At 41.3% G+C, this 17067-nt stretch overlaps 1 protein-coding gene across 4 annotated transcripts in view; it reads left to right on the top strand.

Moving 5' to 3' along the window:
* Window positions 1–17067, top strand: part of LOC109860273 (sodium channel protein 60E-like) — an 84649-nt gene that overhangs the window by 61429 nt on the left and 6153 nt on the right. For all 4 annotated transcript variants that reach the window (XM_020439257.1, XM_020439256.1, XM_020439254.1 and 1 more), the window contains 12 exons: window positions 4009–4086; window positions 5748–5889; window positions 6873–7007; window positions 7339–7553; window positions 9823–10322; window positions 10606–10694; window positions 10856–12213; window positions 12353–12668; window positions 14481–14597; window positions 14726–14884; window positions 15604–15900; window positions 16326–16480. In XM_020439257.1, the coding sequence (XP_020294846.1) occupies window positions 4009–4086; window positions 5748–5889; window positions 6873–7007; window positions 7339–7553; window positions 9823–10322; window positions 10606–10694; window positions 10856–12213; window positions 12353–12668; window positions 14481–14597; window positions 14726–14884; window positions 15604–15900; window positions 16326–16480 (3561 nt within the window). The remainder of the gene's footprint in view (window positions 1–4008; window positions 4087–5747; window positions 5890–6872; window positions 7008–7338; window positions 7554–9822; window positions 10323–10605; window positions 10695–10855; window positions 12214–12352; window positions 12669–14480; window positions 14598–14725; window positions 14885–15603; window positions 15901–16325; window positions 16481–17067) is intronic.

Raw genomic sequence — 17067 nt, 5'->3', positions numbered from 1 at the left:
GTTTCTAGCGTTAAAGCACGTCGTAGGGCGGAGATTTCTTTTGTGTCGAACAATCGTACAAGTTACAATCGAAAAAGAGCAGCGCGCGCCGGAACTTTGGAAAGAGAACCGACGATATTGGAAAATATTGCGCAAATAATTTGTCGCAACCCATTTATTACCTCGTTCCTTGGCAGTATTTTCCGCTTTATTGTAGCGTAATCAATATCAGAATCTGATACATCAAAATCTGTCAGCAAAGTCGAGTGATTCCATCTCGAAGTGTCGAAGTGACGTGTTGTATATATCTGAAACATGTCGAGAGATAAATTCTTCTTGCGACGGGGAAAAAACCCGTCGCGCGAAGATAAAATTCTATTGTCCTTGCGCGTCGCATTGGCCATCGTTTGCCTTTGTCGCGCTAAAGTAAGGAAATGTTCGATTAGAGAGACGAGAGGGAAAGGGACGCAGCAATTAAGATAAGTGCATCTTGTGCATTGCCGCAGATATGTAAATCCGCGCGCGGTCGTTTAAAGCGCCGCGTAATTGCCGCCGCGGTCCGATCGTAATCGGCCACGTAATTTTCGCAGCGATGAAAATTCCGGCACTTTAAAGACCCCGAGAAATGGTAATTGTTAGTTTACGAGCGTATCCCTTGGAAACATAGAGTTCTTGCGATTAAATAATCAGGCCAAATAAAACAGATTTTGTATTCGTGCATTCGGACGTGTGCGCGCGCTGCACACGTCTGACTTGTCGCCGATCGTAACTACTTTCGCAGTCAGAAATTGCTTATTATCACGCTATCAAGCCGCGGCGGTTAATTTTTTCTTTACATATTATAGAATAATAATAAAGATAATACTTTCTTTATAAAAATTAGTTTTTAAATATATATAAATAATATAAAAACTACATTACTTTTTTAAGTATATATTAATTATAAACACTATATATTTTTTTCCTCATAATTTCTTTCGTGCGATACAATAAATTACATAACCTAAACAAAAATAAACTTGAAAATTATTACAAAATTATTTATTAAGACACGCGAAAGTTTAAAGTTACGAAAATACGAAAAGACTTTCTGACTAACCCAATGTTATATTATTTATTAAGAAATAATATTAATAATAAATACCTGTTTATATTTATTAAGATATATATTATTATATTATTTGTTAAGAAATGTTTTTTATTTTTATCAGTATCGGGAAGCGCGAGTGAAACTTCGAAGCATGTCAGAGAGTCTCATAAGCGGGGAAAATGCACAAGAGCGCGTGTTAGTGGCGCATCAGTATCGTAATCCGTTGCACGGTCGGCGTGATGCGCGTCCCAACGAGCATTCGCTTCCGGTCGCTCGGCGCGCGGCGCGCATTTACGAGCATCGCTATCGGGTTTCCGGTCGCGATGCCAAACGGGCCGCGTGCTCAGGCGGACTTTGCTATCCGCCAGCGGATCTCATTGTGTCCGCGTTTTCTACGACTCCCTCTTCCCCCGCGACACGACGTATCATCGATCCGCGTCCACTTGACGGCGCGCAGCGGATCCCCCGACGGGGGGATCGCGACGCGTGACGCGCGCGCGACACACGCACACCCTTAGCGCGCGGGGATGCCGCACCACGGGCGCATCGCGTTAAAACGCCGACTGGAAGGCACTCGAAAAGCATATACAGGGAGTTCTCTTTTATGAGAGTCCGGTTCTCTCCTCCTCTCTCTCTCTCCTCTCACTCTTTTTCTCTTTCGCGCGCGCGCGCTTTCTGTGCGAGATGATTTACATGAGGGATATGCGCGCGGCACAAAGTGGGAAAAAAAGTGGAGCACGGATGACTGCGGAGCAAAAAGCGCTGGCGGTACATTATTTATAGACTCGATTCCGTGAAAAGAAAACGCCGCGGATTCACCGGTGACGAGAATTTCGCTCAATCCCTCATCGGGGATTATGGATTCACGGTAAAAGTTAGTTACCGTATGATCGTGAAAAAAATAACACGTACCCGACACTTTTCGCGCGCGCAGGTTTTATTTAAAACGTATCGCGTCGCTTTTCTAAGTAAACTTTCGTACGTTTCTCGTTCGCAGCGTTCGCGTCCGTTCTCATTTTGCGCGAGAGTGATTTCGTAACAAATGACGTTCAAGTAAAAAAAAAAAAAAAAAAAAAAAAAAAAAAACAAACAAATGTGTTCAGCCAGCCACGATTGTATCTAATATTTATTCTAATATTTTTCTCGTTTGACGTACGTTTCTGGGCCGTCCCGATTTTCCGGTCCTTTTCAATGTCAATATAGACAGTAAGACACTACATGAATGTGCAATATTACATTTATTATGTAATATATTGACATTGAAAAGAGCCAAAAATTCTGCTCGAAACGTATGTCAAAGTACAAAAAGTAGAAAATAAATATTAGATCGTGCTTGGCTCAGTAATTCATTTTTGGAATCGAATATTATTATTATTTTATTTTATACACTGGCTTTTTTTTTGAAAAAAAGCTTTGCTATTATATATTGCTTTTTTTAAAAAAAGCTCTGCTCTTATACGATCAGGAAGAAAAATTTGCTAAGCTTTGTTTGTTTCGGTAACAAAACGTTTTGTTGGTAACAAAAAACAACAAATTTAATGGACTTGGCGAATTTTTCTTGCTGGCCGCGCGGTAACTAATCTTCTTGCTATTCCAGTAAAAATTGTTTTTCGCGTAACTGAACAGTTGAGGAATTTGTCTGTTGTTTCGTGAAGAAGCTAGAGTAGAACTGCAGTAATTTCGAGCATCACAATTTCGATTTCTCCTTGACGGACGGCCAATAGTTTCCCTCATTATTGATTTCTTGTACTTCAGTTACTGCACAATGACTCGCAAAATAAGCGTCTCTATCTCCACTCTGGGAATCTGAGAGAAAGAGAAAAATGTGTATCTTTTGTCTTTTCCTACCGATTGGTCGCGAAAAATAAAAGAGAACGAAAATAATTTCGAATTTTTTTTTTTTTTTTTAGGAAAAATCGGTCTCGCGCGCTCGAAATTACCGGAGTTCTGTCGTACAATATTTAAGAGAGACGTGAAATATTTAAAGAACACACGTGTGATACGAAGCGGTCGCTGATATTAATAAAAAAAAAAATGTGTTCGCGCAGATTTATTATTTTCTTTTATTAAAGAGAGGCAACATTGTGTTTTTGCGACTTTCTGGCGAACGAAACACAAAGCGGGACACAACGTGCAACGCGCAGTTTGTTTTCCATTTGACAGAATGGCGCGTCCGACAAAACTGGTGGACGTTGCACACCTGACGGGGATGGATGTATCTCGCTATTACGGCAATCTTTTCGCCGCTCGTCGTCACGACCGGGAGAAAACAGCACGTGCGAAAACACGCGCGGAAGATAATGCGCATTAATTCTCTGCTGCGAGCATTAATTCGAACGTTGGGCTCTGCGGTTGATTTTCATTCTCCCGCTCGGGATAATCAGAATCGCGGTACTCGGAGCGGTACAAAATTCCGCGACGCTTGCGCGGGTAAAGTTGAAACATCAGCTTTGGCCGCGCGCGTGTCAACGCATAATTATAATCTTCCGTTGCCAGGCTCGAGAGTCACCGGCGAAGACAGGATCTCTTCGAGGCAAACATTTTTGTGTGTAAAAATTCCCACCGAAAGCGCGCGATAAAAAAAAGGGGTTTTTTGGTTTTTTTTTTTTTTTTTCAAAGCAATTTGTGACATTTTACATTTAATTACGTTACCATTTTCTCTTATCGGCCATTGCGTTTCTTGCTCGAACATTTTATTTCAAGTTGATTCAATTTGCTCGCGCCGTATTGGACACCGTATTGGCGAAATTGGGGAAAAATTGATTTGACAAATTGACCTGCCTCTCGCGCGAGAGAGAAGAAAACAGAAAACGCGCTCGCGCGAACACAAAGAAGAAAGGCAACGGCCTTTCTCTGTACGGGTTTAAATCTCTCCGGAGAACGCGAGCTCGGGACTTGCGAGGAAGAAAACGCTAACGGAATTTTCGTGTCGCCAACAGGTGGACTTGGAACTCATCCAATTGGGCGTTCAACGAGTACGAAGAGCCAATCATCTGCGGCAATGTAACCGGCGCCAGGTTAGTGTTTCTCTGCTTTATCCTTTTAGCCGATCTCCACTCGAGATAAGCTAATTCGAGACACGAGGGCTGAGCGCGGTTATCCGCATCTTCAGACACGAGGGCCACTCGATTCTCCCTTTCTCCATCTCCTTCACGCGAAAGGGGAGAAAATTGCAAAGAAAGCGCGAAAAATAGAGTGAATTCGCGCGACATTCGTTCCGTTTTCTGCGACGGGACTTCGTCGAACTTTTTTCTCAACGTCACGTTTCGATCGACGCGCGAAAAATCCACGGATCTCTCTCCTCGACTTTTCCGCCGGAAATTTCATTCCGTCGTGAAAATTTGGTCGAGATAAAATATCGGCGACGAAGAAAAACCGACTTCGAAAAATTCGAACCGGGCGGAAACGGCCCGGGCCCTTCAGAATCGAAAAAAGATCCAACAACTCAGTAGCGAGATTTGTGACACATTTTTGCGTCTCGTCTTTCCTTGCGCACGTGGTTTTTTTTTTTTGTTTTTTTACGCGCGATTTGTGCGAGAAGAAACGAGAGACACTCTTGCGTTACGTCGAAAAACATAAATCGCGCGTTTGACCAGCGGAATTGCGCAAAATCGTCGATAAAGTGTATTAAGTTACGGGGGTAATCAGATCGGCCTTTAACGCAATTATTTCTCTCGGCAATTGCCGGTTGATTGCGGGATAAACGCAAGAGTATCTTGATTACCGCGAGTGTCCGGTTTTACATTTGATCATCACCGGCGCGTTTTGCGGTATCGTTTGTCAGTTGATGCGCTATTTTTTTTGGGGGTGGGGAGGTGGAACGAGAGTGTTACGTTACAGATGTGTGTGCGGTTTCCATATTTATCGATTTTCGGGAACGTCAATTTCCCAAATGATCGCGCCGCGCGCGCACGTACCTACACAGGCGCGACGGAATTCGCGTTCGGTCCGTGAGATAAATAAGTGTGCGCAAAAAAAAGCTTTACTGCCTTTACGTGGCGCACGAAACTTTACGGGGCTATCGGCGTTTCGGTATCGGCGCTGTGTGTCTCGCGCGAAAGTAGGCTTTTTATCGGATCGATACGTTCCGAAGCTGACGGTTTCTTTGCAGTTTCGATGAGACGTTCGCGCACAGGTGACCGAGTCCCGACCGCCCCCCTCGGGCGTATGAGAAATGTAATAAATTAAATGTCCCAGTGACCCAGGGACCGGGTATCAAGTTATTTCTTTAATAATTCCCGGTTGTGGAGAAATAATTGTAACGAAACAAAGTAGTAACAAAAAAAGTAAAAAAATTATTTATTTGCATGAGAGAAGAAGAGTGAATAAATAAATCGTTCGAGGCGACGTTCTTCTCTCTGCTCGAAAAAACAAAAAAAAAAAAAAAAACATGTCATATAACACACGTCGATAAAAGAGACGCGCGATTTCGACTTTCGTAATAGTTTTAATTGGCGAGCGCTCGAGAACTAGAAATGCGTTTTCGTGTGTAACGAGCGCGCGGAGCAGTCGATAGTTGCTAACTAAACGTGGAAGGCTAAACACGCAGAGAGGGGAAACGTAATATTTCCACGCTTAGATAACGTACGCCGCGCGCGCGGACACTTGAAACGATTCTCACGAACGTCGACGGATATTGCAATGTCTCGACAATGTAGGTCTCTTACCTATTTTCCAGGCACTGCAACGAGAGCTACACTTGTCTCTGCGTTGGCCCTAATCCAAACTACGGTTACACCAACTTCGATAATTTCCTGTGGTCAATGCTCACCACCTTTCAACTGATTACTCTGGATTACTGGGAGGACGTTTACAATAAGGTCGTTGTCTGACGCAGACGTTGTCTTTGTGTTTCCATTGGCTTTGCGGTATACCTTAAGCGTAGAATATATATCAATTGTACAAAGAGAGATCACGTACACACAACTCTCCGTATTCAATTTGTTTTAACAAAAAAAAAAAAAAAAGCCAATGCGACGCAATATAAAAGATGCACGAGCGTAAATTTTTTTAAATGTGTTACGACATTAAGTCTTTTTCAGTATAATAATTTACATTGAAAAAAAAAGAACATTATCTCTCAGCACACATTAATAAAAATTATTTGAAAATTACTAAGCTCCTCGGTCATAAGTAGATAAATCAGAAAACAAAAGATTGTGTAAAAGATTGAGCAGTAAATCATAATTGGAGAAACATTTGGTAGTTATTAAAAAAAATTGAAATTAATGAAAATGAAATCGAAATAAAGAAATCGAAGAAAATTATTATATCGATAAAAAACACATTTAGTCGCTGAGATAAAACTCATGTGACATTTTTATTGCACATTAAATACATTCACAGAGAGAAACTTCGCAATATACTAATGCACAACCTCTTTATGCTTGTATTTGTTTTATAAATTTTTTTTTTTTTTTTTTATAAACGGAACAACTTATTGGCGCACAAAATCTAAGGAAACATACATAAAACAAAGATGAAACTAATAACAGATATGTTAGAGAGATAAGAAAAGTGCTGAGGGTGTACGAACGAAATAATTTTAAAGTTCAAATTAACGCACTTGTAATTGCGTTAATTAAATTTGCGCGCCCGAGAATGGGAGAATCTGTACCTGAAAAGCTTGGGGTTTGCATTTCTTATAGAGAAATCATTTTCCATTACCTCATTCGCTCTGTGAATGTGATTTGAAAAACCCATCTGGAAAAGTTCGCAGCCGAACTTTTCGCATTCCGAGCGCAGAAGTTTATTTTGCGCGTTTGTGGAAATTTAAAAAACCGTCTGTGTGTATATAAAACAGGTGTTATCGGCATGCGGGCCCGTCGCCGTTTTGTTCTTCACGGTGGTCGTGTTCTTCGGCTCGTTCTATCTGCTGAACTTGATGCTGGCCGTCGTTGCGTTGAGTTACGAAGAGGAAGCCGAGATCACAAACGAGGTGAATTTTCAATTTCGCGTCTTTCAATATTTTGCCGGTCGTTCTCGAGAATTATTAAACATTTTTTTTTAAGAAAGAAGTTACGTCACATTAAGTCTCGTTTCTGATGAAAAATGAGAGGTTTATAACACAAGACTTCGGTGTGAACTGCTGTGTGTGTATTTGAAATTGAAGTAATTGCAAAAGTTGGAATCGCTCCAAGACGCGCGATTTGCGTTCTCATCAATCAAACGCCGGTTTTTTTTTTTTTTTTGGTTTTTTTTCGCGTTTTTTGCGATCTTCGCTATCTTACTTTGATCCAACCAATCGTTTTCGTTTTGCAACACGATAGGAACGCAGAAAAGACCTGACGGATCACCGTGAGGACTCGACGTTCAGCTTCGATCCGTCGAAGATCAACATCAAGACATTGACGAAAGATAAGCAGAAGCGAATAGACGCCCGTAAAGGTGTTCTGCTGAGCAGTTACACGAGGAAAAAGACGCGCAGAAGAAAACGGGGTCGAAGCAGCGCCGGTCAGGAGAGAAACGGTGGTGCACGCAGCAGGTTTTTATGTCCCCGTATTTACGACCGACTCTTCTCTGCGGCTCGATTTTGTCATGACCGTTTTGTTGTTGTGTCGTGGCCCGTGCATATATACATGTATATATATATATACATATGTATATATATATATATATATATATATATGTACGTGCCGTACCTCCGCTCGCGCCCGGTTTATACCAGGTCACGCGAATAAAGCGGAGCTTTTAGCCTTGTTTAATCGGGAAAGAACATTTTGAATATTGTGATTAACCGGCGTTGATTTTTGTTGTCGCCGGCTTACGTTCGTGCAAAAACAAAATCAGAACGTTCGTTTCTCCGAACTATAAGTTAACGCGGTAAAAAATTTGTCCACGTGTTAAAATTTTCTCTTGCGTCACCTCTTTCCTCCCCACCCCTCCGTTTTCATTATCACTTCCGATGTGAAAATTGATATGTTATTATTTTTGCAACGGGTTTTCGCGCGTTATATGGAGATTTACGTCAACTACTTCGTAACTTCACATTTTGCATATGTCACTTAAAATCGGAATGTCATTTCGAGTGCTTTTAACGCAATTATTTTAAATTAATATTATTTCGAGCTCTTTTAACGTAGTTTGTTTAAAATTAATCCGCACGTCAGTTCAACATTCCAAGAATAGTTTGTATAAAGTAGATCCTGAATTAATCCTGAGTTTTGACACGCGAAACGCGCGATCGGATTCGCCAAAATCGACAAGTCGAAATAATTATTTTCACACGTTAATTTAACGCAAAAAGTAAATGTTCTTTTCAAGTCAATCATTTGCGATTGTAACTTTAACCTTTCTTCCATGTGGTTTTTAACACTTTTCCAGCGGGGAAATTACGTATTCGTGACTTCGGAAAATGTTTGGAAAAATATCGTACGTTGAAAGAATATTTTAATTAATAAAAATATTCCAAAGTGTCCTCCGGGAAAAGTGTTTCCTGTGTTAGTTTTGCATCAAACTTAAAGTCAAAAAAATAAAACAAAATTCAACAGTTTGTCAATCAATAAGTAACGCGAATGAAGTAATGACAAATGAGTTAAAAATTTAGAACGGATCCTCAGGGAAAATGTGAAAAATGTTTAAGTTAGCATTTTCTTTTTTACCGTGTAAAATGTTGCTTTAACTCGAAAATTGACAGATGCGCAACAACATATCGAAACACGTGTTTCCGTTTGACGAGAGATCTCGTGGGAGTTGGTTTTATTTTTTTATTTTTTTTATTCGAGATCAAAAGGAACACTCCGAAAAATATGGAGATATCAAAATGGTGTTTTTTTTTTTTTTTTTACAAAAAACGAAGAGCATACATTTATTTATTTTCACTGGCAAAAATCGTTTCGGTTGCGAGAGCGCGCAGAAAGAAAAAACCATTTTATAATCTTATCAGACGCTAAGAGTATTCGGCGCCTCGTGCGGAGGGGGTGTGTTGAAGTAATTTTTATCTTACACACACACGTATATAAGCGACTCGCTGCAAAGTCGTTAAACTGCTGCGGCAGGCCGAAAGACGCGCGAGAGTGTGGGAAAAGAAAGAAACATCATAAACGCTTCCAACGTTGGCGAGAAACTGTGCGCGGTATAATAAAAGCAAAAGGAAAAAGGGAAACGAGTTCTTCTGCCTCGCAATCTTGCGATGGAAGGCCGTATGGAACGTGTAGACCGACGAAAGTAATACGCTGTATCCCGGAGCTACTACTGTCTTCATCCGCGCGTGTTCTTCCGCGATCGTTTCTTTTCTTTTCGCTAGAACAGTTGGGTGGGAGGGAGGGGAAGGATCAAAAATTATTTTCTCCGATTATTTCTTCGCATTTCTTCTCATCCTCTCCCGTTAGTTTCTGACACGTCCGATTGTACGTCCGAAGCAACGCTCGAAGTTGGCCAATCTTTCGCGATACTAAGCTGAAATGAAAACTTGTTGTTAGTGACGTGTACGTCGGATTGTTTCCGAAGTAGTTCGTTATTGCAAGTGTCAATTAAACTTGTCTGCAGTTCCGCGCGATCTTGAGATTAATTAGCTCGACGAATCGAACGTCGACAAGCGAATTTGTCAAGTGAGAGATCGAGTCAAACTCGGTTCAAACTCGAATCGCCTTCTCTTCGTCAACGCAATCGATTTGCGATTATTCTCCGCACAATGTACAGAATGCGAAATATCTCGTTTTTTTTTTTTTTTCCGGCAAAGTGCACTTCGGAACGGCTTTCTCTCGTTTTCTCAGCGGATCTCCTGAAATGTGACGGGGAAATTCCGTTCGCAGATCCGTGACTCCCAGCCCGAGTCCGAGTCCCCGGCACTCGAACGTGCGACCGTCCCACCTGCCGCTTCAGAACGTCAGTCCCAGAGCGCCGGATCCCAACACGGTTCACCGGCTTGCGCCGAATCGGGGGATGCTGCACTCGAGACAGGCCAGCAACAACAGCAACCAGCAGTCGTCGCTGGACGATTCCGGGGTGGTCGACGATCACGACGGCGACGACGTCACGTCCGCCGAGGAGCAGCACGACAAACGGGAGTCGCATCGGGAACACCGGGCTGAGAGGTCTCACGAGAGATCACCGCGGGATCACGGCAGGATCCCGCAGCAGTCCGCGATTCCCCAACCGCCGCCGCGCAACCCGGAGTGCCCGCCCGCGCCGGTCACGGTCTCGGTGAGGACCGGCAACCGAGAGATCCGGGTGCTCAAGTGCAACGGGGTCAAAACGAAGAAACATATGTACGCGCTGCCGCCAGAGTACCTGTCGCACATTGTAGTTTTAGGTGAGTGGCAACTCTCCGCGGTGTTTCACGTTTGTTTTTTAAAACAATATCGCTCGGAGAAAAACCTGGTCACGTGCGTAACGAATTTGACGTCGCAATATGTTGCCGTAACGCGCAAAAAAAACCCAATAAATTGAGTAACAATTTGCTCATACATAAAACTGAGTGAGACGTTTGTTTATTTAAAAACAGTTGCATGATAATTTTTGAATTTTTTTACATTGCAATTTATGATTTTTCACAATATTCTGACGATCATCCGGTGAAATGATCCTGCTTGCAGATGATCTTCCAGATAGAAACTGCGATAAGTGTATTCAATGCTGCGTGGATTACGAAGGATGGCTACGATTTCAGAACTGTCTGTACAAGGTAAAGCCATCCGTTAATTGTTTCTCGCATTCTGTGTGTGACACAGACTTGTCAAACACAGAACATCCAAATAAATTTTGAAATAAAAGTAAAAAAAAAAAGAAAGATTACATAAAGAATTTTTTTTTTAACTTTTACTTCCTTGAAAAAAAATTATAAAGGTGGTGAGAGATCCTCTGTTTGAGCTGATGATCACCCTCTGTATCGTCCTGAATACCGGATTTCTGGCGATGGAGCATCACGGTATGAGCGAATCGATACGACAGGCGCTCAACATCGGCAACAAAGTGTTCACCAGCATCTTCACGTTCGAATGCTTCCTGAAGCTCCTCGCGCTCAGCAAGGACTTCTTCAACAACGGCTGGAACAATTTCGATTTGATTATTGTTTCCGCATCGCTCATCGATCTCACGTTCGAGCTGGTGGACGGCCTGTCGGTGATACGTGGCTTACGTTTGCTGCGCGTTCTCAAACTCGCTCAGTCCTGGACGACCATGAAGGTGCTCCTCAGCATCATTATCTCAACAATCGGCGCGCTCGGTAATCTGACCTTCGTGCTGGTGATCGTGATCTACATATTCGCGGTTATCGGCATGCAGCTGTTCAGCAAGGACTACACACCGGACAAATTCTATCCGGATCCGGTTCCGCGCTGGAACTTCAACGATTTCTTCCATTCGTTCATGATGATATTCCGCATTCTGTGCGGCGAGTGGATCGAGCCTTTGTGGGACTGCATGCGCGCCGAGAGGGACGACGGACCGGGTACGTGCTTCGCGATCTTCCTGCCGGCTCTGGTAATGGGCAATTTCATGGTCCTCAACCTCTTCTTGGCGTTGTTGCTCAATAGCTTCAACTCCGAGGAGCTGAAGCAGAAGAAGGAGGAGGTTGGCGAGGAGTCGAAGCTCGCGCGATCCTTCGATCGCATCAGGTCGATCGTGCGCAAGCAGAAACATCGAAAGGAGAACTCGGAGAACGAGAAGAACATCCGACTGGAACAGATCGTGCGCGAGGTGATGGACAAGTCCGACAAGGAGAAGTACGCGATCCAGGAGACCGTGCTGAGCCTTCCCAAAGACAATATTTACAATAGATCGTATCAGGAGAGTCTCAATCAGCCGGTCTTCACGTACGACCCGGTCTATCGTCAAGCCACTCTCACCACCTATAGTCAGAGCAGTCAGGAGAAGGAGAGCAAGAAGGTGCCCGAGAAGGACAACAGCAACGAGACCCACGTCGAGGAGAGTATAGAGCTGGAAGTGCTGAAGGACACCAGCAAGCGGGACGAGGAGGTGGCCATGCTGCCGGAGGAAAAGCAACAACCACCCGTAAAGATCGAGGAGACCAAGGGGAAACGTCCGTGGCACGCTCTCGTGAGTTACGTGGACGAGCTCACGGTCGGCGGTAGAAGAGACAGCAAGGGAAGGTACATCGACGGGATGGGCTCGTTTCCGGGGTTCGGCAGGAACAAAGAGCGCAAGGAGCCGCTCGACTGCTTCCCCCAGCACTGCTACCAAAAGTAGGACGTGTTTCTTTCTCTTTCTTTTTTCTCTTCTCTGGATTGATCTTCCAAAAATTTTAAAACGAAGAAAATTTATTTATCTTTTAACGGAATCAGATTATTTAATGTTCGGGAACGAACGCGATTGTGTGTCTAGGTGTAGCTGTATAAATCGTTGCCTCGCCACGAACCTCGGCAAGAAATGGATCAAGGTCCGAACGGGCGTGCTCTCGGTGGTGGACACGCCCGCGTTCGAATGGATGATCCTAGTCTTAATTTTCGCATCTTCCATAACACTGTGCTTCGAGGACATCTACCTAGACGACAATCCTTTTTTGAAGAACATTCTCTATTGGACCAATCTTGGCTTCTGCACGCTTTTCAGCGTCGAGATGCTTCTGAAATGGCTAGCCCTAGGCTTCTGTAAATACTTCACCAGTTTCTGGACAATCCTGGATTTTATAATCGTTTTCGTAAGTAAAATCAAAATTAGCGAGAAGAGAAGCGCGAAGCCGCGCTCGCCTCGCTGTGTGGCATGAGCTCTGTGTCTCGTCGAATTTCCTCTGCTTGTCCATCCAAGCATCATCTTCTTTATTCAGAATGAACCACTTAATTATCGTGAATAATTTTTATAATTTTTATTGCCAACGAGAACCTCTTTCTTTTTTATCTCTTTCTGTCTCTCTCTCGCTCTTTTCTTTCTCTCTGCAAAATGTTTGTTTATATATTGTTGAATGACGCATATAGATTTGATCAGTGTCTACATAGAGAGCTTTTACACAACAATCACTTGAAGCTTCTTCTTGCGAAACTCTTTTCAGCGGCTTCTTCGAGGTTTTTTGTTTGCAATAAAAATTGTAAGAATTATTTTCTGTCGTAATTTTAGGTGGTTTATTCTGTTTATATATAAATATATATATACGTTTACGTGTTACGCGGCAAACAACAAAAATCGAGCAATTTAAATTCATTCTCAGTGGACAGAAAACATACATGTTGTTGTTAATAATTGTTTGAACGTTTCCGTGTTCCCTTTTTATATGTTTTATGTGTGGCCTCGTGGATCCAGGTACGTTGGAAGTTTACATGTCTCTTCTCACATCGTTCCTTTCCGTTGACTTTTCTGATGTATTTTAATAATAAAAAAAAAAAAAAAACGATGTATCGAGACTGATCCCCTCTCCCCCAAACGCATGTGTCACATGCAGTTTTAATTGATTTTACACATACTATGATTATTGTTAATATATAAATTGTAGTGTGTGTGTTCGTTTCATTTGTTAACATTAATCGAAATCGCTTGCGCATGAGGAGATTACAAAAATATCTAGATAAATAAATAATGTGCGATTTATCTTGATTTCGCATGCAACGCTGAAACTTTGTGTTCGCGCGCGCGCGCGCGCATTAATCTGACGATTAATTTCTATTGCGCGCCGAGATCTGCGACTTCAACTATAAAATGGATTAATCCTCAGAGTGTGCTGTGGGCGGACGCGTCCGCCCAGCGAAAACTCTCGCTGCAATGGCGGATACATTCGCTTAGCAAAAAACCGTAGCAATAATTGGAGTTTGCAGGATTGAACGCGAAGTCTAAAAAAAAAAGAAAAACCTTCAAACTCAATCTCAATGTATCGCGCAATCGGTCAATAGTGTAAGACCGAGTAAAAAATTTTGCAACGCTTGTTACTTTTGATTAAGCACCGGAATGTCCAGCTGCTCTAAGGATTAAAAAGTAGATCTGACACGACAATTTGTTTGTTTGTTTTTTTTTTTTTTTTAATCCTTTGCAGTTCAACTCGACGTCACAATATCGTCGCGCTAAGTCGCGTGTGCGACTCGACGTTAATTAAAATTAATTCGGAAGAAAAGTATTTGGAATAAAAAAAAAAACAAAAAAACAATTTAGACTGCAAAGGATAAATAAATCTTATCCTTTGGCACATATAAATCTAATATATAGAATACTTTAGTCGAAATACATTGCGTTTTTTTTTTATTATTCGCAATGAACGATTTCTGATATTTTCACTGTCTTAAAAACTAGATACTTTCTAATCTTCTTCTTTCTTTGTTTTGTTTTTTTTTTTAGTGAAATATATTACACGAAACCGTTGTCGCGAATAAACCGCCGGATATAAATATTAATTGCTTGAAAATTAATTAATTTATATCAGCGCGTTTTTACATATATTAGTTCTCTTGTACGAAATATACGTGCATGCGAATCGCGGAATTCAAACGAGACGAGGTTCGAACTAAATTGTCTCCTTCCCCCCGAACAGGTATCCATGTTTAGCCTTTTGATAGAAGAAAATGAAAATCTCAAAGTATTGCGATCACTAAGAACGCTACGCGCCCTAAGACCGCTGAGAGCGATCTCAAGATGGCAAGGCATGAGGGTAAATATTCTGCAAATAAACAAAACTTTATTTCTCTGACACACACACACACAGTACACGCGAACATATGTGTGTGTGAGTATGTATTTGCGCTAAATACTGAGAGAACTTTTCTTCACGTCTCGCAGATCGTAGTGAACGCGTTGATGTATGCGATACCTAGTATATTCAACGTGCTCCTCGTCTGTCTCGTGTTCTGGCTTATTTTTTCGATAATGGGCGTTCAGTTCTTCGGCGGCAAATTCTTCAAGTGCGTAGACGAAAACGGGAACAGGCTGGATATTTTGGTGAGTCTGTAAAACGGGATTTTTAATTGATCAAAAATTCTCAAGTAAAGTGGATAAAATTGAACAAACAAATTAGATTACTGACACAATTAAACAGACAATTAATTTCCGGTGTCTTAATTGTTTTCCAGTTTCTTCTTAATATATAAATTTGAGAATGAAATAGAAAATATCAGGTAAAATTAATTTCTCATTGTTTAATTAAAATAACGGTCAATCACCTAATACTGTCAATTTCTGTTCAGGTTTCTTTTCTGTGTAAAGTTTCTTTTTTTTTTTTTGCGTCTAATACCTTTCACCTACTTTACTCGTTTCTTAGTACGTGATCAGGAAAAAAAGCGTGTTTCTTAAATTGTTTTAAACTTCAAGAAATTTAAATTTCTTAAACACGCGTTCTTTAAAATATTTTTTCTAAATCAGTCGAATTCTCGGCTTTAATTTTTATTTATTCGCTATAACAATAATCACATTTGTTGAAAATTTTAAAAAATCGTTTGAAATTTATAAATTATAAAAATTGGTAAAATTTTTATTGACAGTAATAGGGATACTAATTGGTCAGTAATTGGGTCTTTTATCCTACGATTAATATATGCACACGTATAAAGTAATAATATTGAATATTTTATTGAATATTATACGTAAAGACATATGATATTCGAGATATATTTCGCGGCGGTCGCTTTGAAATTCAGAATGGCAACCCGTGTCCATTTCAGGAAGTCAGCACGATGGAAGAGTGTTACAGCAAAAACTACACCTGGGAGAACAGCAAGATCACGTTTGATCACGTCGGCATCGCTTACCTGGCCCTGTTTCAAGTGGCGACTTTCGAGGGATGGATGGAGGTGATGGAGGACGCCGTGGACGCGAGGGGAGTGGATTTGCAACCGCAGAGGGAGGCGAATCTGTACGCTTATCTCTACTTCGTCATATTCATCGTATGCGGCTCATTCTTCACGCTCAATCTCTTCATTGGAGTCATCATAGACAATTTCAACATGTTGAAGAAGAAGGTAAAAAAAAAACGCTCAGCGAAATTTCGATCTTCCAAATACTTACATCATTAATTTTAAAATATTTGTATCAAGTAATACCATAATTTGTGACGTAATTAATATTAATATTTATATATTAATATTAATTGATATTTAATAATTAATATTTGTATTAATATTTAATGAATATTTATATTAATATTTATATTAATTATATGTCACTATTCACATATTATTTTTATCTCAATATTTACATTAAGTATAATTGTAATTACATAGTAATTATAATTATACTTTTTATTTGTATTAACTTTTTCCGTCTATCTTAGTTTTAAATATGGTCTCTTTTGAGACCAATGCTGCGACACGCAGTTTTTTTACTTTAATTTTCAAAAAAGGTGTTCGATTCAGCTGTGAAAAATAATGACGTGTTTTCTTTCCAGTACGAAGGTGGGGTGTTAGAAATGTTTTTGACCGAGAGTCAAAAACACTACTACACTGCCATGAAAAAGCTTGGCCGTAAAAAGCCGCAAAAAGTTATAAAACGTCCGATGAACCAATTCCTCGCAATGTTCTACGACCTGTCCAATTCTCGCAGGTAATTATGTGTCGTGTAAAACAAACAAAAGAAAAAAAACAAAAAAAAAATAAGAAGAAACGCACTTTTTTGAGCAAAAAGAAAAAACAAAAGAAAATCATTGGTGTTTGCTTACTGTTTCTCGACATCTTGTTTTTTTCCCAACTCTCATCTCACTTGTGAAACGCATCCGCAATTCGCTGAAGCGTTTCACAAGTACCCTTGGCTTTTTCCCTCCCACAAACGCAATCGAATCTTCTTTACGCCGCACTTGTGTGGTGATTTAGCTGCAACGACGAACACAACGAATGCGTAGAGAGAAACGCGTGTGGTCAAAGTGACGTAAACTGGTACACGATGCGAGCACATGTGGGGTTCGGACTGTGTGCGCTCCCGATGTACGCGAGCTACACGGCAGGTGCTCGTTTTCCACGCGTAAATCACCAACGTCCTCGCGCTAAATCCTCGTGTCACACGAGACGTCGGACGTTTGTGGTTTGTGGAACTCTCTCCGCGTATAGTTTTTTTTTTTTTATAAAAAAACTATCGCAGCACCTCCTTGTAGCTCACGTCGCGGTGCGCACGCGAGCGCGTGGTTTGTGACGAGG

Source organism: Pseudomyrmex gracilis, unplaced genomic scaffold (genome assembly GCF_002006095.1).
Source record: "Pseudomyrmex gracilis isolate BER0280 unplaced genomic scaffold, ASM200609v1 scaffold_357, whole genome shotgun sequence".
In the NCBI taxonomy this organism is placed as follows: domain Eukaryota; kingdom Metazoa; phylum Arthropoda; class Insecta; order Hymenoptera; family Formicidae; genus Pseudomyrmex; species Pseudomyrmex gracilis.
The sequence above is the reverse complement of the archived record's forward strand: the minus strand, read 5'-3'. Positions and strand labels throughout refer to the sequence as shown.